Raw genomic sequence first — 21,342 nt, 5'->3', positions numbered from 1 at the left:
TTTTTTTTTTTTTTTTTTTTTTAACTTAAAACAAAAATCAAAACGAAAAATCCCTAAAAAAAAAAAAACAAAAATCCCCAAAATCGAGCCGAGCGCCATCCCCAATTCGAAGAAAGTCTCCGATTTCAAAATCGTTATCTTCATCGTCTAGGTTTCGGAATCTCTTCGTGGGTATTTGCTCGTTTGATTCGAAATTGTATTGTATTGTTTCTCGTCTTCCTTGGCTTGTGTGAGGGTCCGTTCACACGTGCGACATCACCGACTTTATTGCTCTGTTGTAACTGCGTTTCGATCATCCTAATCACTTAGTAACGTACCAAGTTTGCTTCTTTGTGCATCAATTTGAAGGTTGGATTGAGTTTCTAGGTTTATTTATTTATTTTATTTAGGGGTTTAATTCATATTATTTGAATGATACATTTTGTTTTCTTTGTTGGTTATTGCAATTGGGCTTTGTTTTTGCTTTGATCATCATAGTCTTATGATTGTTTTGTAGGAGCTGCTACACTGAGTGAGACCATTTGAAGAATAATTAAAAGTAGGAAATGAGCTTTCGGTCTAGGGTGGAAGAGTTATGCAGTGTCTGTTAGTGCTGGTTGCAAGAAGAGTTAGGACAAGGAGACGAAAGTTTAAGAAGTAACATGAATGTTCAGGCTCACTTGTCGGGACAGATGTCTGGGGGGCAGGTTCCAAACCAAGGGACTGCGCCGCAGAGTAATGGGAACTCTCAATTGCAGAATTTAGTCGGAGCTGGTGCTGGTACTGGTGCTGGTGCTAGTGTAGGGCCTTCACGTAACATTGTTGGTCCCATGGACCATGATATTTTGAAACTCAGACAGTACATGCAAACCCTTGTGTAAGCCTTCATCTTATATTGCTTATAATGGATTGAGTTGATGTTAATCCCAATGTGGAATGGGAATGATCGAAATGATTATTTTTCTTGGCTGCATTACTAATGTATATCTTCTTTGTTGATTAAGACCTGATACTTTAGTGTTTATGCTCCTTTTAGATTTTCTGATAATTACTTCATGGTTGACTGAGTCTCCTTGATCTTCCAGGTTTAACATGTTACAGCAGCGGCAACCATCACAGGCCGATGCTGCATCAAAGGCAAAGTATATGGATGTTGCTAGACGCTTAGAGGAGGGGCTGTTTAAGATGGCCGTCTCAAAGGTATCTCAAAATATTTCTGCCTCTACATCCAGCTTGTTGACTCATGTCATTCCTTAAGATTTTTCTTTTCGACTTATACTAACAGGAGGATTACGTGAACCGGTCAACCCTTGAGTCTAGGATTACGAGCCTAATAAAAGGCAGACATTTGAATAACTACAATCAGCGACATTCTAATTCTCCTTCTGTTGGAATGATGATACCTACTCCAGGATTATCACATGCTGGTGGGGGTACTACGATGATACCTACTCCAAGATTACCACATACTGGGGATAATTCTACTTCGATGGTTACACCCTCTGCTGATACTACTATAGCTGGAAACAACAGCAGTACAAGCAAAGCTGTCAACACTGGAAACCTTCTAGCTTCTGGTGGCATCCATGGAGGTTTGATCATAGATACTTTTCCTGGAAATTTTAATCTCACGAGTGAGTCTCTGACACCTTAGCAATTTCATTTCAGGTAATATGTCTAATGGTTACCAGAATTCACCGAGAAACTTTTCTCTTGGTTCAAGAGGGAACATGGGTTCTCAAAGAACTGCTCCCCAGATGATTCCTACACCTGGTTTCGTTAATAGTGGTACTAATAACAACAGTGGTGGATTTTCTGCTGAGCCCACGGTGGTACCTCAGTCTCAGCAGCAGAAGCAAAGGCAGGATACTGGTGGTCAAAATAGTCAAATGGTGTCTAACCAAATGACTGCTGGTCATAGACCGGACAACATGCAACCAAAGCCGGCTGGTGTGGCTAGTAACTCTGTTAATGGTGGTGTTGGAGTGAGCAAAAAAAGTGTAGACACAGGTAACTCTTCTTCTCTCTCTTTTTCGTCTGTCCTAATCATCTCATTTAATACGTATGGTCCTTTCTTGTACTTTGGCACTAGTACTAACCTATCAGAATATTTTAAAGTATGTTTCTTCATATTTCAGGGGAATGTTATAGAACAACAAATCCTGACAACAACCTTGGATCTAAAAATTTGCATGGAGCTGTAACATCGGTAGGGAAGATGCCAAGTGCTCAGAATATCAATGCAGCAAGTTTCCAGTCTGTGTCCAGAGCTAACTCTTCTCTGCATTCACATCAACAACAACAATTTCCGCAACAGCCTAATCAGATTCAACAACAGCAGCAGCAGCAGCAGAAATTTATCCAGCAAAAAACATTGAAGCAGCAGGCCCTGCAGCAACATAAGTTAATAAGCAAAGATGGTTCCGGGAAACCTCAGGTGGCTTCTGACGTTGTTACGAATGTTCAACATGAACCTGGAGTGCAGAGCCATAGTGAACCTTTGCACTCCCAAGCATCTGAACGACTCCAGCTTTCTCAGTTCCAGAATCAATATCAGAACCCGGGAGCAGACCGCTCTGCAAACGCTCAACATGTAGCAGTTACAAGTCAGAGTGATATATGCACGCTCCTTCCTCAAAATAGCCAACAGGTTCAGCAAATGATGCACCCGGGCTCTGATACAGTCCACAGTTTTAGCAACCTTGCTGTTGGAGTAAAATTAGAATCCAATCCACAGGATCAGTGGCCTTCCCAGTCTCAGGGAAACACTCAAATGTCTAATGGTATGTCGAGTGAACAGAACGTTCAGGAGGATTTTCGTGAAAGAGTTACCGGAACGGATGAAGCTCAACCTAATAATTTGATGGAAGGGTCTGTTATTGGTCAAATTCATACTTCCACCGCATCCGAATCCCACAGTCTGCAAAATGCAACTGGAACGGCATGTAGATATGGAAATCGCGATGTCAAGTTCCAAAATCAACAGAGATGGCTCTTGTTTCTGCTTCATGCACGGACCTGCAAACGGCCAGGAGTGAAGTGCCCGGGACGAAACTGCGTAACTGTTCAGAAGCTACTGAGTCACATGAACAGCTGTGTAGAGCCTCAGTGTTTGTATCCTCGTTGTCGCCCCACGAAGTCGTTGATTGGCCACTATAAAAACTGCAAGGATCCTCGGTGCCCCGTCTGTGTACCAGTTAAGACCTACCATCAGCAGCAAGCTAATGCGCGTGTCCAGGCCCGTTTAAAAAGCGAAAGCAGTGTAGTGAACGGAGCTGTAGTATCAAATGATTCACCATGCGCTACTGATGGAGCCGTTTCTGGTGCCCCTGGATGTACTGATACTGTAGGTAATTTGGAACCTTCATCAAAACGGTTGAAGGTGGAGCCTTCTTTTCCACCAGTGGTCCGTGAGAGTGAAGTTTGTGAAAGCTCCATTGTTCCCAAAGCAGAGACAGAACCATCTCAGGATGCTGAAAGAAAGGATCATATGCTGAGCGACGCACATGCGGCATTGAAGTCAGAGAAGTTGGAAGTGAAAGAAGAGATTCCTGATGTTTCTGTTCAAGCAGGATTCAGCATCAAAGAGATAAAACATGAAGCTGTTGAAAATGTTCCCAAACCTAGGCCTGTCAGTGAACCAGGTCAACATGATTTATCTGGTGCCTCGCTAAAGCAAGAAAACGTTAAAATGGAGAAAGAGCCGAAGGAAGAAGTTGTGGTGGAGTCTGCTGACGTTGTTGCATCAAAACCTGGAAAACCAAAGATAAAGGGTGTTTCTTTAACTGAAATGTTCACTCCCGACCAAGTGAGAGAACATATTCTTAGTCTTCGTCAGTGGGTTGGCCAGGTGTGCAATTGTATTGACTTCAAAAATTTACAGAAAAGCAATTTTTATTCATAGATTTATCCTTTTATTTTCTCTCCACAAGTATGTGCTCGCTGATGAATAATAACTTTTCTATTGATTTGTATTTCTTTCTGCAGAGTAAAGCCAAAGTAGAAAAGAATCAGGCCATGGAGAATTCGATGAGTCCAAATTCCTGCCAGTTATGTGCGGTGGAGAGGCTTACATTCGAGCCACCTCCTCTTTATTGCACTCCTTGTGGTGCTCGTATCAAAAGAAACGCAATGTACTATACTGTTGGAGCTGGTGAAACTCGTCACTACTTTTGTATTCCCTGTTTTAATGAATCACGAGGAGACACAATACTCGCTGAAGGGACTGCAATACCGAAGGCAAAACTCGAGAAAAAGAGGAACGATGAGGAGACTGAAGAAGCGGTAAAGTCCATTCATTCAGTAGAGTTGTATTAGTCATGTGTGTGTCCCCCTTTGTAGGTTTTCTGAGTTTGGTCTATTGCGCTACATGGTTTTGCAGTGGGTCCAGTGTGATAAATGTGAGGCCTGGCAGCATCAAATATGTGCTCTGTTTAATGGGCGGAGGAATGATGGAGGGCAAGCTGAGTACACCTGCACAAGGTGCTATATAACTGAGGTGGAGCAAAACGAGAGAGTGCCTTTACCTCAAAGTTCTGTTCTTGGAGCGAAAGATCTGCCGAAAACGATTCTCAGTGACCATATAGAGCAGCGTTTGTTTAAAAGGCTGGAGCAGGAAAGGATTGAGAGAGCCAAGGCTAAAGGAAAAAATTATGATGAGGTATTAAATGGCTGTAGTGCTTCTTCTTTGGAAAGAAGTTTACTGGTTGGTCACTCATTGTTTTACCTTTTTAACTGCCATTGACAGGTTCCAACTGCTGAATCCCTTGTGGTTAGAGTTGTTTTATCCGTTGACAAGAAGCTGGAAGTCAAATCTCGATTTCTTGAAATTTTTAGGGAGGATAATTTCCCTACTGAGTTTCCATACAAGTCCAAGGTGAGAATGATCCAGACACACCTCTGTTGTATTCACTTTCACGTTCACAGTTTCATTATTCCACTCTTCAAATAACAAAATTTCACTCTCCATATTTTATTTTGGCAGGTCGTTCTATTGTTCCAGAAGATCGAAGGTGTAGAAGTATGCTTGTTTGGGATGTATGTCCAAGAATTTGGATCCGAGTGTTCATCTCCTAATCATCGCCGTGTGTATCTCTCGTATCTGGATTCTGTGAAGTACTTTAGACCTGAGATTAAAACAGCTAGTGGAGAGGCTCTCCGCACTTTTGTATACCAAGAAATTCTTGTAAGTCCTGGTTTAAAGAAAGATCTGTGTGGTCTTTACATTGCATGGAGGTTTCATGAGTATACATTGATGCTTTTTTATTTTATTTTAGATTGGTTACTTGGAGTACTGCAAAATGCGTGGCTTCACTAGCTGCTATATATGGGCTTGTCCACCACTGAAGGGTGAGGACTATATCCTATATTGCCATCCAGAGATTCAGAAAACGCCAAAGTCTGATAAACTACGGGAGTGGTTAGTAAAAATTGCATTTAGTGATTTTTCTTCATAAATTTTTGGTATCCTTTACATCCTCCACTTGTTTCTGGTACAGGTACTTAGCAATGTTGAAAAAAGCTGCAAAGGAAGGAATTGTAGCGGAAACTACAAATCTATATGACCATTTTTTCTTGCAAACCGGTGAGTGTAGAGCTAAGGTTACGGCAGCTAGGCTCCCGTATTTCGATGGTGACTATTGGCCAGGTGCAGCAGAGGATATCATACAACAAATGAGTCAAGAAGATGATGGTAGAAAGGGAAATAAGAAAGGAGTACTCAAGAAACCCATTACAAAAAGGGCTCTGAAAGCGTGTGGCCAGTCTGGTCTGCCTGGGAATGCATCTAAAGATCTGCTGCTAATGCAGAAAGTAATCGTTTCCTCTCCTGCATAACAGCTTCGATTCTTTTGCATAGTTTTGTGTTTTACTTGTTAATATTGTTTCTGTTTGGTTTTAGCTTGGTGAGACCATTCATCCAATGAAGGAGGACTTTATCATGGTTCACTTGCAGCATTGTTGCAGGCATTGCTGTACACTGATGGTAACTGGAAACCGTTGGGTCTGCAGCCAATGCAAAGATTTTCAGTTATGTGATGGGTAAGTATTGTATAACTTGGAAGCTGAGGTTCTTACCTGATAGAGTGCTGCAGTTTCTGATATGTTATTCTACCGTTCAGGTGCTATAAGGCTGAACAGAAACGAGAGGACAGAGAAAGGCATCCTGTTAATCAGAAGGATCAACATACACTGCATCCTGTAAGTTGGCTTTAGCTTGTAATACACGTTACTTGTTTCTCTGTTTTTATTTTTATCTTACGAGACAGTTTTTTTTATATATTTATTTTGTAGGTTGCGATCACCGATATTCCAGCAGACACCATGGATAAAGATGAGATACTTGAAAGCGAGTTTTTCGATACGAGGCAAGCGTTCCTGAGTCTTTGCCAAGGAAACCATTATCAGTATGATACACTGAGGCGGGCAAAACATTCTTCCATGATGGTGCTTTATCACCTCCACAATCCAACCGCTCCTGCCTTTGTCACAACATGTAACGCATGCCACCTCGATATCGAAAGTGGCCAAGGCTGGCGATGTGAGGTTTGCCCGGACTACGACGTGTGCAATGCTTGTTACAGTAAAGAAGGCGGTGTTAATCATCCTCACAAGCTGACGAATCATCCTTCACTAGCTGATCAAGATGCTCAGAATAAAGAAGCTAGGCAATTGCGAGTCTTGCAGGTATTGCATCATCTTCTCTTTGCTCTAGGCTTCGTCTGGTTTTGATTACTAACGTTTTCATTGTTTTAATAATTTGCAGCTTAGGAAAATGCTTGATATTTTGGTGCATGCGGCGCTATGCCGTGCTATGTATTGTCAGTATCCTAACTGCCGCAAAGTGAAGGGGCTGTTCCGACATGGTATCCGTTGCACAATACGTGCTGCAGGTGGTTGTGTTCTTTGCAAGAAAATGTGGTATCTCTTGCAGATTCATGCTAGGGCCTGTAAGGAATCAAATTGCAATGTACCTCGATGCGGGTAATCTCCTCAGCTTCTGTCCCTTTCTAACATTTTTGGAATTGATTTCTTTGTATTGATCATTGTGTGTATATCTCTACTCAGGGACCTAAAGGAACATTTGAGAAGGTTAACGCAGCAATCAGAATCACGGCGCAGAGCAGCAGTTATGGAGATGATGAGACAGAGAGCTGCAGAAGTCGCTGGGACCTCCAGTTGATTAACTTGTATATATACTTATTTTCATTTAGGATCTAAGTAGAAGTGGAAAACTGATCTTCTTTCCGAAGGTTAAGAAGATAGAAGAAGAAGCTGGTGTGTCTCTGAGCTCCACTCGAAGCAAGTTATGGTAAGCAGCAGAAATAATAGAGTGTATATAATCAAATGGATCACAAACCAATGAAGCTATAGAGTCTGAAATATAATTGCGGCCTGACCAGAGCCTAAGTTGAGAGCATCTACGAAGATTCTTCTACATAAGTGGCACTTAGGCTGAGAAACTCTTCAAGTCACTGTGACTTGCTCTTCTTTTCGTAGCGCCTATAAAACGCCTTGGCAACGATCCTCTGACTATGTATAAGTAGTTTCTTAACTTTATAGGCAAGTAAGATGAAGGGAGTGTCCTATGGATACGTCTCTAACATTTTTGATGCTCTGTATTAATAACATTTTTCATATCTTCAGTTCAAATAGATTTTGGTTTAGCAGAAGTGACAGATTACCATGCAAAGTGAAGAAAGAAATCAAATAGAAAAATAAAGAGGAAAAGTGAGAGTGTACGTGGCTTGTTAATTGGCTCATAACTCGTATTACTGTTCAAGAATATATAAATCAGATTATTTGGTCTTCCACTTTTTTTTTTGTTCTACTTCTATTTTATAAAACCACCTGGATCACATGAAGACTTTCCATACTAAGAATACTCCGTTTTCACACTTCCACATTTGCTTCAATGTTGGATTTGATATTCAAAAGAAAAAAAAAAACCAAAGACCTGCGACAAAAGTTTCAGACCATGATGTAATTTTTTTTATTAGTTATGTATTTATAACTGGGTTCTCTTGTAACATTCATTTTGAAGGTTAAAAAAGAGAGGTCGTATGTCTATGTCTATGTCTATGTTAAATTTATGCCTTAAGCTTAGTTTCCACAAATTCAATAAAAAAAATCTAATAGCTTTCTTAAAACCAGTGCTTAAGTTATGTGGTTTGTGGTTTAACTCCAAAATTAGGTTTTCATCCAAAGATATAACATCCATCAGATTAGAAATAGTAAAATAGAATGTTTTTTCAACCCATTACATTATCTACTTTTTTTTTTTTTTTAGTTTCTTCCAAATATAAGGAAAAAAAGAGAAATCTCTACATCTCTGTTATATTTTCCTTGAATGGGAGAAAAAAAGAAAGAAGAAGAAGGGAGAGACAAGAATGTGGCTACCGAAAACAGATGCGACAAGTAAAGGAAAAAAAAGTGGTTCAGTGGCTGTTGCAATAGACAATGACAAAACTAGCAAAATTGCTCTCAAATGGACATTGGAGAATCTTACTTCTCGTGGCCAAACTCTTGCTCTTATTCATGTCGCTCCCAAATCTCAATCCTCTTCCGGTTAGTTTATTATATCCACATTAAGGAATGCTTTTGCTCAATGATTCTTGTGAGTGAGTTTAATTAGGGTTTTTTACTTGCAGACATTGAAGACGGAACAATGCATATGCAGCACATGGATAAGCAAACAAAAGATCTCTTTGTATCTTTTCATTGTTACTGCAGCCGTAAAGAAGTAATAATAATTGAAATCTAGAGCTTGTTAAAATCGACCAAACTTGTAAGCTTTTTATTTATTTAAAAATGTATATATATATCTGCAGATCCAATGTCTGGATGTATTGCTTGAAGACGTAGACAAAGTCAAAGCCATCGTGGAATATGTTACAATTTCTGCGATCGAGAATTTAGTACTTGGTGCTCCTTCAAGAAGTAGCTTAATGAGGTAATACAAAAAAAAAAAAAAATCATTAGGGTTTATAGTGTGATTAATAGCGTGCAGAAGAATATAACCAAAAATAGTAATTGTTTTCTTCTTTCAACAGAAGATTCAAAACGGATTTACCAACGAGTGTTTCAAAGGCAGCTCCAGATTTCTGCAATGTTTACGTCATTTCCAAAGGCAAAGTCTCTTCCTTACGAAGCTCCTCACGTCCTGCTCCTTACCATCCATCAGTTCTCAGCGACTTTGACTTTGAGAATAAACCTAAAATAGGTAAGAGAGTTCTACTCTTCCATTATGCATGTTGCTTGCTTGCATTTCAAGCAATGTTCAAAATCTCGCTATTAGGTGTCTAGACGGGTGATTAGACGCCGTCTAGATCCTGATTAACAAATCGTTTCACATATGACCGATTTGCTGGTTAAGCCTCGCCTAAACCGATTTGTAGAACATTGCTTTCAAGTAACTCAACATACATTCTTTTTTTTTTTTACTTGTTCATCTTTCTTCTTTACAACAGTCAACACACCGGTATCTCCTAGGCCACGAAGATCAGTTGATACAAGGTATGTTATGTTACATTACTTACATAATTCTATAAAGCTTCGATTACTTAACAGTTTCTTGGTATTGATTTTGTGTAAACCAAGGTTTACGAAACCGACACAAGGACATATGAAACTAATTGGGGACTTCTCAGATTCAGAGTCCGAGTATTCATTCATAAGTGCTTCACATCAAGGATCAGAAAACTCCTTTATCAGCAAGGGGACGCCGAGTAGTGCAGACAGGTGTTCTTTTACATACGATTTACCAGACTCAGCAAGAACATCAAGAATGTCAACTAGCTCAGAGCAGAGCATAGGGTCACATAGATTAGGAATCAAGTTTACTGATTTGGGTTTTCTGAATAACTCTTCTACGGTTTCTGAGGATAGTGGAAGAACTTCTTGCTCTTACTCATCTCAGAGCTTGGTATGAGTTATGATCACATTCAGATTCGATATAGTTTTTTTTTTGTTACATTCCATGGAAGTATTTGTTCTGTCTTCAGGATGATGTTGAAGCTCAAATGAGGAGACTGCGTTTAGAGCTAAAACAAACCATGGATATCTATAGCTCAGCTTGTAAAGAAGCTTTAACCGCAAGGCAAGAGGTATTATATTATAGAGAAGATTAGAAGAACCCTTAGATAGCATTAATTCAAAACATTTATTAAAAAATAGCACACAAAAAAGGAAAATCACCAAAATAACTTAATAAAAGTTTTTTAAAAAAAAAATTGGGTTTAATGATTAGAATTTAGGGTTTAGTATTTAAAAGTGAGGGTGAGATTAGTGTTTAGGATGTATGATAAATTTAGTGTTGTATTGGTTTAATAAATGCTATTTTAGAGATTTTCATTTTGAATGCTATTTTGTGACAAAATTAAAAATGTGCTATTGATGAGATTTCCCCAATATTATATACATCCTTTTTTTTTGTAACTTAATATTATATACATCCTTGTGTGTATCTCAAGTGATTTGATTCATTAAAACCAAACTGAAGTGTGCTTAAACTTCTGTTTCAGGCGACAGAGCTGAAAAATCTGAGGTCAGAAGAAGAAAGACGAATGGAAGAACTCAAGATGACAGAGGAGACAGCAATGTCAATGGTGGCAAATGAGAGAGCAAAGGTTAAAACTGCCATGGAAGCTGCTGAAGCTGCGAACAGGCTTGCCGAAGCAGAAGCAAAGAGAAGACTAAACGCAGAGATGAAGGTGTTGAAAGAAAGTGATTCTTCCTCTGGACAGAGCATCGTTCGATACAGAAAATACACTGTTCATGAAATCGAAGAAGGAACTGATAATTTTGCAGAATCAAGAAAAGTAGGAGAAGGAGGGTATGGGCCTGTGTTTAGAGGTCATCTTGATCACACAAGTGTTGCTGTTAAGGTTTTACGTCCTGACGCTGCTCAAGGAAGATCACAGTTTCACAAAGAGGTAAAGATATAGCTTTCAGATGCAAGACTAGGCCTTGGCAAAAAAACCGGAACCAAACCGAAATAACTGAAACTAGAACCGACCAAAACAGTCAAATACCCAAACAATTTCTATATTTCTATATCAGAAATAACTTAAGTGAGAACCGAACGGATACCCAAATATATAAAATATTTATTATATATATATATAATTTAAAATATATTAACAGTATCTCAAAGTATTTGAAAAAACTAAATTATCAAAAAATATCTGAACTACCTGAATTATCCGACCCAAAATAATTTACTTTTTCAAGATTTTTGTCTAAAATCATCCTAACTACTCTATATTTTATCTGATAATACTTGACATTTTATCCAAATTACCCAAAATAATCGAATTGAAACCGAAATCAAAGCGAAACACAATTTATTCCAGGTATTAGACGATTCCTAAATTTTACTATCCGAACCTTCGGCAACCGATCCGAACTGGAAATTTGCATGTTCTTATATAGATCCTTTTAGCACCTTACCCAAACAACCCGTTACCCAAAATATCCGACCCGAACCAATACTCGGAATGTCTAGGCGGACAACTTTCATCTTCCTTATAGATAACTGTGATACAAGGAAGTGTTGTTTGAAATTTGTGTGTTTTGACACACAGGTTGAAGTACTAAGTTGCATAAGGCATCCAAACATGGTGCTTCTCTTAGGAGCATGTCCAGAATATGGCATCCTCGTCTACGAATACATGGCCAGAGGAAGCTTAGATGACCGTTTATTCAGACGCGGAAACACGCCTCCCATTTCGTGGCAGCTACGTTTCAGAATCGCTGCTGAGATAGCCACAGGTCTCCTCTTCTTACACCAGACAAAACCAGAACCAATTGTCCACAGAGACTTGAAACCAGGAAACGTCCTCCTAGACCAAAACTACGTCAGCAAGATCAGCGACGTCGGGCTTGCAAGACTCGTCCCAGCCGTAGCAGAGAACGTGACACACTACCGAGTGACATCAGCTGCAGGAACGTTCTGTTACATCGACCCTGAGTATCAACAAACAGGAATGTTAGGTGTGAAGTCTGATGTTTATTCACTAGGAATCATGCTTCTGCAGCTTTTGACTGCTAAACAGCCGATGGGTTTGGCTTATTATGTGGAACAAGCAATAGAAGAAGGGAAGTTTAAAGATATGCTTGATCCTGAAGTACCAGACTGGCCACTAGAGGAAGCTTTGTCTCTTGCTAAGTTATCGCTACAATGTGCTGAGTTGAGAAGGAAAGATAGGCCTGATCTTGGTAAAGAAGTGATGCCTGAGCTTAATAGACTTAGAGAGATGGGTGAAGAGAGTCTTGAGAGTGTTTTTTTTGCTGGACATGGACGGATGACACATGCTAGCCAAGTCTCCTATACATCGGTAAGATTTTGTATTTAATTTGTACACTGAATAACATTTGGTTATATATCTGTATGATGTTTGATTTATTGTTGTGGGGTAGTTGCAGGAAGGTAGAAGTGCTCCTTCTATATCAAATCCAGGATCTTCTATATCAAACTCATAGTATTGAGAACAGAGGAGTCTGGTAAGATATGACACACTAGTTACGTATGAAGTTATGTCTGAATCTTGTTGAAAGAAAGCCAAGAACAATGTATATATACATTCAGGAAAAAGAAAAAAAGCTGATTGTGTTGATTTTGTTCCTTGTTAGTTACTTCCAGTGTTGTATTAGCGTAATTGAGTATCAGTGACTTCAATTTTTATACAGTTCCCAAATAATTTTCCTCTAAATTCCTTGCAAGGAACAAAGCAAATGTAAAACTAATAGATGGCAAGCATACATAGAACCAAAAAAATTCTTAACAGGCAACTTTACATCCAAAATTTTGAAACTGGAGATAAAAAATATTGTAAAGCATAGGCTATTTCATTATAGGTGAGCCAAAAAAAAATCCCGAGTGCTACTTTTTGATCTTATACTCGAGACTATGATGATGCTAGAGAATGTTCAAGTAGTGACCCAAAAACATTAGTTAGCAATTAGTTTCATGATTGCCTGAAATAACAATTGTGAAATCATTTTGTTATCTTTGTTTACTGTTGTTCTTGGTGGATTCTGCAAATAAGAGTGAACTCAAAGGTTTCAGCATTTGAGGCAAAACATCACTCAAGATTAGGTATGTAATGAAATCTGTTACCTTTGATAGCTTTAGACGGTCTTGTGTGACTGCTTGCAGTTGAACTTGGGGACAGTGGTCGCTTTGGAGGTTTAGGCTTATGTGAAGGAATCAGAGACGATTTTAGAATGGCCTCAACAGCTTCACGCTCTTTTTTCCGCTTAGATACTAAATCTTCACCACCTCCTTGATTAGAAGGAGCATTGCTTTTGTTTGCTTGTCGGTCTCTCTGTTCAGACTCATCTGTGGATTTTTCCCTCTTGTTACTGTCAAGCTTTGATGAAGCCTTCTTAGATTTTTTCCTCGCATTTGGATCTTCCTTCTTCGAACTAGTTACATCTGTATCCTCTGGATCACTGCTTTTCTCTATACCTTTCATTTTTTCTTTCTTCTCTTGGTTCCGCCTAGGATTCACTTCGGATGTTACTTCCTCACTGCCTGTAGCTAGTTTTTCCCTTTGAGAAGAAGCTTCTTCTTTGGCTTTTCGTCTGCTCTGCTTGCTCTCTGATCCTTTCGATAAGAGAGGCACAACATCTCCATCAGGTTTCCTCATTTTTCTATCAGAGGATGTCTCTGCTCTATGTTCTTTACGGCGAGAATGCTGATGCTGTTTCTCAGGCTCAGGAAAATTCTTTGAAAGATTCTCAAACTGTTTTTGTTCCGTGGCTTTCTCGCCAAACATGTTGTATGGTCTCTTAACCGGTATGATGGCTTCTCTTTCTTTTGCATCTTTCACAAGAGCACCCCAGTTATGGTCTCTTTGCAAGGTTCGCGTGTTACCAAAAACCCAAAGGGAGAGTCTGGCTCTTGTGAGAGCAACATTCATACGTCTAACATCTGCAACGAAACCAATCCGACTTTGACTGTTCCCATCGGAAGCAGAATGAGTAGCTCTTACAGTGGATAACACCAATATGTCGACCTCTCTCCCTTGAAAGCCATCCACAGTATTCAGTTCCATATCTGCTGCTACTTGAGATCCAAATGCACTTGAGAAACGAGAACGCAAAACCGCAAGCTGACGTTTGTAGGGAGTAATGATGCCAATCCTTCCAGCGACAAATTCAGAGGGGTATCTGTAAGCAACGAGACAGCCAGTGAAGAAAATAATACTCAATATGTTTCTAAAACGTGTGTGAACAGAGAGCTTAAGATAGTTATAGACCTCCTTTTGAAAAATCTAAGCAGTTGAACAGCAGCTTCAGCTTCTTGTTCATTGCACACGGAGCTAGAGTCCCCACTTCGATGCTCTTGGCCGTCAACAATATCATAAAAAACATATGGTCGAAGATAAGGGCTCTTGTGAAACGGAGCTGATTTGCTTGACATGTCGACACCATTCAGTAGCTTATTGTCGTAGAAATGCATAGACGGGAATCTACAAATATCTGGATGCATCCTATACTGTTTTTTAGCAGAGAAAGTGTAAGCCCAAGTTCCAAATTCAATATTACATCATGTAAACATAAGATTAAATAATGTGAAAGGAGAAGTTCCAAAACTGAAACTACGAGCCAAGAAAATCAGGTGATGTATACCTGTTGGGTAAGCATTAGGATAGGATAACCAGCCCTTTGTAAGCGTTCAAACATGCTGCATTCATACAAGTATTTACTAGCAATGTTGGAGAGAACAGTTGCTGGAAGCTGCTTTGGATCTCCAACCTTTAATCACCGAAAACGTTATTAGATAAAAACTGCAAATTTATGGAACGTTTTGTAACACAAGTGAACGATTCTCACCATTATGCATTTAGTCCCTCTTGACTTTAAGAGCTGTAGAGGAATCAAGGTAGCTGGCTCCAGAGCCTGTAAAACAAAAACAAATTAGTAATGAGTTGTGACACGAACACCTATGCAAAACAATCCAGCGTGTAGTGTCTTCACCTGAGCTGCTTCGTCAATCACTACAGCATCAAACAAATTATCTTCAGATGGACTGCCAAATTTATGGGCTGATGAAGATTCAGCACACACATTGTACAAGTCTCCTCCACAACCACTTAAAGTCGTAACAACTATTTGAGCATCTTTAAGAATGGACTTCCTCAACTTATGCTTCAATGCTCTAATTTCATTGTTAGCTTTTCTCTCTTGAGCCTGAACAGCACCAAGATCTTTGTAAATTTTCCTCTTTTGCTCATATAGCCTCCGCAATCTTATTCCTAGCTCTGCATCAGACATTGGCTTGCCATCATCATCTATATCGAGGTTTTTACTCCCTAGCTTTTCTTTGGCGTCCAAACTTTCCTGGTTTAAGTTTGCACGCTTAGCTTCAAAACGGGTGATCTGATCAACGACCTTTTCTAAACTACAGCGCAGTAAGGCAGAAGAATCTTCAGCCTTATTACTCTTAGCTTTGTTTATCCGCATTCTCTCCTCTGCTAAGCGCTGATCAACCAGTGTATCCAGAAAGAAGGGCAGTGAATTTGGATGAACAGTTTTTGCATTACCAACCCTCACAAGATACGGTTTAAACATCTTCCCATCCATGCCATAAACGCCTAAACTAGATATTCGCGAAACTAATTCATCAACTGCAGCATTTGACTGAGCGCAGATCAATACCCTTCCCTTACCAATCTTTTCTCCCATCTTTTTCTTTGACTCCCCATCATCATCTAGCTGTTTAGCCAGAGCTGCATCTTGCCATACCCTTGCCATAGCCACATTCGGATTCATTCTCTGCCTAGAAGTTGTAGAAGAACTATGATCTTGCTCAGAATTTCCAGTTTTACGTGAAACGGAAGCAAGCAAACCACTAATAATGGCAACAATAGTGCGAGTCTTGCCAGTTCCTATCAAGCAAAAAAATTATTCATCAAAGATCAAAGACTAGCATAGTATCAAAATAATTGGTTAATACTGACAAAGAAAGAAAACGACTAACCTGGAGGACCCTGAATAAGTGAAATGTCAAACTCTTTTGTCAGATTGGATGAGCCAATGGAAACGCTAATAGCCTGAAGTTGACTCTCATTGAAAGATGATTTGAGTATTTGTTGTAAAGAATGTGGTAATGAACGCAGATCTGATCTTTTAGTTTCAGAGTCATAGTTCGAGTCACCCAAAGGGCTCAAGATCACAGGAAGAACGGGGATATCCTTAATGGATGACAACGCTTGAAACTCTCGGATTTGGGATGTAATGTTTAAAATCCGACATGCATGCCATTGGCTACGTTCCAAAAGATTCCTTCTAGCTTGATTTAATCGTGAAGACGCATTCTGAAGATACAAGCGCACATTCAAAATACTCGACCGTTTTTTCTCATCCCATTCCCGCCCTTCCACCTAAGAAACAAGCAAGGCCAATAAAGATCATGATTATATGTGAGAAATTTACTAAGTTCAAGTATTAGAAATACCACATACCTTTCCAATCATATTACCACCAACATTACTGTTTTCTGGATGCTCTTTTGTGAACAAAATCAAATCATTCTCAGAGAAACTTTTCGAGTTGGGTCCATCACTTTCGTCTTTAATAAAACGAACAAAGTGGAAGTCATCAACCCTTTCAATCGACAAAACAGACAGATCACCGTAATAAATCTCCTCCAATGACGATATCTCCTGGAAGGAACTTTGCAACTGTGCTTTAAACTCTTCGAGAACCAAGGGCTGGAAAATCTGTACATATTGCTCAGGTGAGCTAAAACGCACTGGAACTTCCCTGAACTTTCCGACATTCTGATTCTCATCTTTATTTGTTGACGCCAGTCCCACTATTGCATAGTAGTCCATTTGCAAAATCTTTCTAAACCAATCTTCAAGCTTTGGTGGCCTGAATCTTTTAAATCCAGCTGCTTGCCTCTGCCAACGCTCAGCTTTCTTATTTACAGGTGCACAAAGTTGAATAACTTGTCGTTTGGGAACAATAGGTCCTGGTTTTGTTAGGGGTAATGGCTGTGGTTTCAGAGATTTAAGTGCCAAATCCAGTGGATCAACCTCCGGCTCAATAACTACTTTTCTCAAATCCATGCCTTTGGTGTTGGAAATCGCAGATTTCTGGGCCTCTTTCGAAGTTCCACGAGAGATGAATTCATCAGCAGCGTTCTTTAAGTTGGCTTTGTTTACAAGTGAAAGAGGACCTCCCACAGTCTGTCTGTTTTCTGCATCCTTACTCATACTACCAACCTTGCTTGGTTCAGCGCTTGTGGTGGGAAGGTCCCTAACAATATTGCTGGATCTTACTGAAACATCTTTCTCTGAGACAACTGCCGCCGAACTCTTTGAAGTATCAATACTAGAAGTACCCTTCTTCAGAGATGGGACCCGTGAGATGCTTCTGATAGGTGGAAGAGTTTTATTGATATCAAGTTGATGAGACTTATGCAAACTAGGTAAATTCTTCAATGATTCCTTCTCAGTCACATCCTCTGTTAGATCCATCACATTATCTGGTGCTCTGCCAACAGCATCAACAGGTTTAAGACACTCATTTGCCTTGGGAACAAGGCGGGAGATTTGGTCTGCTAATTGCTCGATGTCAAGATCATCTGAATTAAAAAGAGGAAAAGCATGATGAATTCTATAATCAGAGAAATATAATTCAAAATTGCCAATTAGTAACCATGGGCAAGCACGAAAACCACTTACCAGCAGACAACACACGTCTGATAGCCTGGACTGCTGAGGAACAAGTGTTACTCTTTGATCCTTGTAAGATATCTAGCAAAGCCGCTAATGCTCGTCTCCAATACGTAACAACAACTTTAAGTTGTGACCTTCCCCAATCAATGAGATCAGGAAGCCATTTAAGATCAGATGCATCTTTCAAAGCTCCTCCAATAGCTTCACGGCTTAGTCTAAGCTTTCCCAGAACGACAGGAGTTATCTCAAGCAAACGTACACATGTCATCTGCCAAGTAAGATAAATTGGAACGTAAGCAAAAAGCCATACTCGACTAATTTGAATCACAAACAGCTCAAAGATAGACAACCCAAGAGGACAGTAGAATAAAGCATAAGCAATAGATGTATAACAAAGGCTCACTATCTAATACCTGGCAAAGACTTTGATGGATGAAAGCCTTTCCCTCAGCTAAGCACTTCCTTACTGCGCCCCAGGCAACTTCTGCCAGCGAGTAGAGAAACTTCAGTAATTCCGGGGTAGCAGTGGAGGAATTTCTGCTCTCAATCACAGGAGGAGCACTGAAGTCCGGCTGCCTCAAAAATCCCCCTCCAGAACTCTTCACAGTAATAATGACCACATCCTCTTCCTTCAGCAGCTTGAATAATAGAAAGAAAAAATGATGCAGGATCTGAAATCTTTGTAGAACAGAGCTCAAATGGACCTGCCAAAATCAGCAAAAACTGATATAAGCAATAGTGGCAAAGGGTGGACATGTTGTAGCCTAAGCAAAGACTAACATTAAGAACATCATCACGTACAGAGCAGAAAAATGCAAATTATTACTGAACTTGCATTCATGAGACAAAAGTTAAAGGACTCATTGTATGTGTATCGTTCTATATCTTGAGTAGAATGTAGCTGCTGCCTACCTGCTGTAAAACATGTGTAGCTCCAGAAAAAACATGTACGAGGTGTGAACTTTGAGAGCAGAGAAACTTCAGCCCACAAGACAGGCCTCTGGTATTTGAAACGTGTTCCAGCATAGACTTTCCAAACTGCCGTATATTCTGTCAACAAAAACAACACTAGCAACATTGCTCAACATTACACGCATTTGAACCAGAGAGTTTTAAACATAAAGCAATCATCTCGTGAGATGGTACCCAGCAATCATTTCAGGTTCGTTACGTACATCATCTGGATCTGAAAGAGAAAGGATGAAAGTTTCGCTCATCCCTGGTACCCAGGTCCATTGTTTTCGATACTCTTCACCCATTTGGACCAGAAAACAAGTGGTCAATCTACAAAATCAAAACCCAAAAGCCTCACTATAACAAATCGTAAGAGACTTAGTGGCTTTCCTACCACAATAGTGAAATGAAAAAGTACCTCTTCAGTGTTCGTATTAACGTAGGGCACATCTTTGACACTGCCACAGAGTTTTTGGACTCCTTTCCTGGCCCCCCGTCATCAGAACCTGTTGCTACCTTCCATCCAAGCGTGCCTTTGATTTCAACAGCGGAAGATGAAAGCCAGGTTTCCATATCAACTGTCATGTCATCAGTCTTTTCAGATTCCACCAAACAAAAACGTGACCGAGACCAAAATACTGCTTGGGATAGCGATACTGGAAGGTTCAGAAGATTTGTATTTGTAAGAGTAGTAATCCAGAGCATTGGAATGCACATCCACTCTTTGCACTCCCCAAGAGTAACTTTGCTCTGCTGGGTAAAGTCACTCCAGGGACGATCACTTACATCTTCGACAGCATGGGGAAAGGGAAGATTACTGTCATCGTCGTCATATTTCACCTCATTGCCCATATAGTTGCCTGTATTATTACGTAGCAGCGAAGCTAGTAGGGCCGTAGCATCAGATACCAGGATAGTTTGGACAAGATCAATAGCAGGTTGACGCAATGAAATATGCAGTGCAGAATCGTTAAACGATGACACAAGAGACGGTCCCCTGTCAAATCAATTGTCTATGAGAAAACGTGTTTTTTCATCTTACATACAAAAATAAAATAGGTCATAAGCGAACGGGAAATTGTGAGGAGAAAGAAACAATCACAACTACAACATATATGTGATGAAACAAGAATCTTCATGCTAAATATCCTTCAAGCTCATGTGAAAAGTATTTTACAGATATTCAAAACCAAGGATGGAATTTAAAGCCGATTCTCTCGAGTACCAGACACAACAAACAGCTGCAAAAGAGAAGATAGGACCAGTTACACTAACCACATGTGTGCACACTCAAAGGGAGGGCAAGGAGGGTTCATCTTGTAACCTCTGAGTACAATAAGAAGAGCAATCTGAAAGAAAAAAAAAAGTTTGGTGAAGATAGATAAAGGGATCAAAGAGTTTCACTCCAAGAAAAAAAAAATGCAACAAATATGTGTTAGTAAGAAAGACTAGAACTACCTTGTGGCCAATTCTTCTCGCTAAAACACTGAAGTTACTGCTAACTGGGACCTGATGAAGGAGAAAGTAGAGAAAGTGTCTACGTTGCTTTTCATGCTCACCATCTCGCAAAGCCTCAAGGGACTGAACATAATGCATAATATGAAAAGATAAGTAAAATTAAAACGAAGAGCACAAAACACGTGAAATCGTGAAATCTCTTTAGATAAATCATATATTTAAGAGAAACTAATTCAAGCTTGCCTGTAATAGTGGCTGGAAAAGATCAAAAATGGCTTTGTGGATTTTCTCGGCTCTTGTATGGAAACACTGACCCAACAATGTGTTACGCATCACACTTGGGGACAAGGTAGCCCTAAGCCAAAGCTTACAACCTTTGAGAATGTGAGAATGTATCATCTAAACATAATATAAAGTTTCAAGATACACTGAGCACTTCGCAAAACAAAAATAGTTACCGTACCAAGTGTCTTAAATAGCTCTTTCAGGCAATTAACAGCCAGCGAAAATTCAGGTGAATCGCCGCTTATATGGTTTAACACTGTGTCAACAAAAATGGGATAAGGCTCTAATATCCCCTCTTCAAAAGCAGGGCCTTCTAAGAACTCAAGCCTTTAAGAAACAGAAGACATTCAGGAATCAGCAAAAACAAGATAAGACAAAAACTACAAAATGAGATTTAGTCATTAAGTCTTACAGTGATGTCATCCCAAGCCATATGGATGAGCGGTCTAGATTAATCCTCGGCCTTGGATCCTGAGATGAAGAAGGCAGTCCCTCCATCTCCAGAATTCCAATGAATTTCTTGAGCAATGGCTGAAGGCGTTCCAATTGAGTTGCTGACCTGCCAAGGAAGCAAATAATATCACATACATTATAGCAATCAAAGTTTCATAAGCAATAAATACAGTCATGAGAATAGTTAATATAGTAAAAAGGGAGAAAAAGACCTCAACTTCCCCATGGCCCTCGCCAAGCGATAACCAATGACACGCACCCTTCTATTGAGAAAAAGAAGTGCATACACACCCTAAAATGATGAAATGAGAGAATATACCAAGTCAGAGAGATTTTAGTTAAGCAGGAAACACAAGAAGCTCTCCACGGGATAAGACTATACCGGAAATTCTTGATTCTCAGCAAATGCCAGCTCATGAATGTTGTCGATCGACTCAATGAACTTCTCAAACTCAGTGCATAAGGACATGTCGTCAAAGAAGAAGGGAAACATCAAAACCTGAAAACCCCCCCCCCCCCCCCC

General features: G+C 39.8%; 3 protein-coding genes across 5 annotated transcripts in view; 2 read left to right on the top strand and 1 right to left on the bottom strand.

The window, feature by feature from the left end:
- The first annotated feature begins 37 nt into the window (after positions 1-37).
- Positions 38-7,643, top strand: LOC106311661 (histone acetyltransferase HAC12-like). 2 transcript variants are annotated; one of them, XM_013748910.1, is made up of 17 exons: positions 38-171; positions 497-856; positions 1,065-1,179; positions 1,265-1,571; positions 1,648-1,989; positions 2,118-3,829; positions 3,967-4,263; positions 4,361-4,639; positions 4,727-4,855; positions 4,964-5,164; positions 5,256-5,398; positions 5,478-5,790; positions 5,879-6,018; positions 6,099-6,177; positions 6,271-6,663; positions 6,743-6,960; positions 7,045-7,643. In XM_013748910.1, the coding sequence occupies exons 2-17, from the start codon at positions 642-644 to the stop codon at positions 7,157-7,159; spliced, it is 4,998 nt and encodes a 1,665-aa protein (XP_013604364.1). In that variant the 5' UTR covers positions 38-171; positions 497-641; the 3' UTR covers positions 7,160-7,643. The 2 variants fall into 2 exon arrangements, with proteins under 2 accessions (XP_013604364.1, XP_013604363.1); XM_013748909.1 differs by having other exon boundaries at positions 38-348.
- Positions 7,644-8,366: 723 nt separating this feature from the next.
- On the top strand, positions 8,367-12,459 carry LOC106309320 (U-box domain-containing protein 52-like). Its single transcript, XM_013746357.1, has 10 exons — positions 8,367-8,544; positions 8,628-8,719; positions 8,808-8,929; positions 9,030-9,199; positions 9,447-9,492; positions 9,577-9,901; positions 9,981-10,082; positions 10,500-10,910; positions 11,562-12,314; positions 12,403-12,459. Exons 1-10 carry the CDS (start codon positions 8,367-8,369, stop codon positions 12,457-12,459), a joined length of 2,256 nt encoding a protein of 751 aa, XP_013601811.1.
- Positions 12,460-12,740: 281 nt separating this feature from the next.
- LOC106311718 (helicase SEN1) overlaps positions 12,741-21,342 on the bottom strand; it is a 9,481-nt gene continuing 879 nt past the window's right edge. The window contains exons 3-22 of one of the 2 annotated variants that reach the window (XM_013748977.1): positions 21,202-21,318; positions 21,032-21,111; positions 20,779-20,925; positions 20,545-20,693; positions 20,325-20,455; positions 20,082-20,204; positions 19,899-19,972; positions 19,042-19,620; positions 18,845-18,953; positions 18,582-18,719; positions 18,083-18,373; positions 17,676-17,937; positions 16,449-17,575; positions 15,965-16,367; positions 14,962-15,872; positions 14,818-14,883; positions 14,614-14,739; positions 14,241-14,479; positions 13,097-14,151; positions 12,741-13,014 (exon numbers count right to left, since the gene is read on the bottom strand). In XM_013748977.1, coding sequence (XP_013604431.1) covers positions 12,983-13,014; positions 13,097-14,151; positions 14,241-14,479; positions 14,614-14,739; positions 14,818-14,883; positions 14,962-15,872; positions 15,965-16,367; positions 16,449-17,575; positions 17,676-17,937; positions 18,083-18,373; positions 18,582-18,719; positions 18,845-18,953; positions 19,042-19,620; positions 19,899-19,972; positions 20,082-20,204; positions 20,325-20,455; positions 20,545-20,693; positions 20,779-20,925; positions 21,032-21,111; positions 21,202-21,318 — 6,159 coding nt within the window. In that variant the 3' untranslated portion in view covers positions 12,741-12,982. Of the gene's footprint in view, positions 13,015-13,096; positions 14,152-14,240; positions 14,480-14,613; positions 14,740-14,817; positions 14,884-14,961; positions 15,873-15,964; positions 16,368-16,448; positions 17,576-17,675; positions 17,938-18,082; positions 18,374-18,581; positions 18,720-18,844; positions 18,954-19,041; positions 19,621-19,898; positions 19,973-20,081; positions 20,205-20,324; positions 20,456-20,544; positions 20,694-20,778; positions 20,926-21,031; positions 21,112-21,201; positions 21,319-21,342 lie in introns of those variants that run through there. The other variant, XM_013748978.1, reaches the window with a different exon arrangement.

Source organism: Brassica oleracea, chromosome C8 (genome assembly GCF_000695525.1).
Source record: "Brassica oleracea var. oleracea cultivar TO1000 chromosome C8, BOL, whole genome shotgun sequence".
In the NCBI taxonomy this organism is placed as follows: Eukaryota; Viridiplantae; Streptophyta; class Magnoliopsida; order Brassicales; family Brassicaceae; genus Brassica; species Brassica oleracea.
Note: the sequence above shows the minus strand (reverse complement) of the source record. Positions and strands in the feature narration are given on the sequence as shown.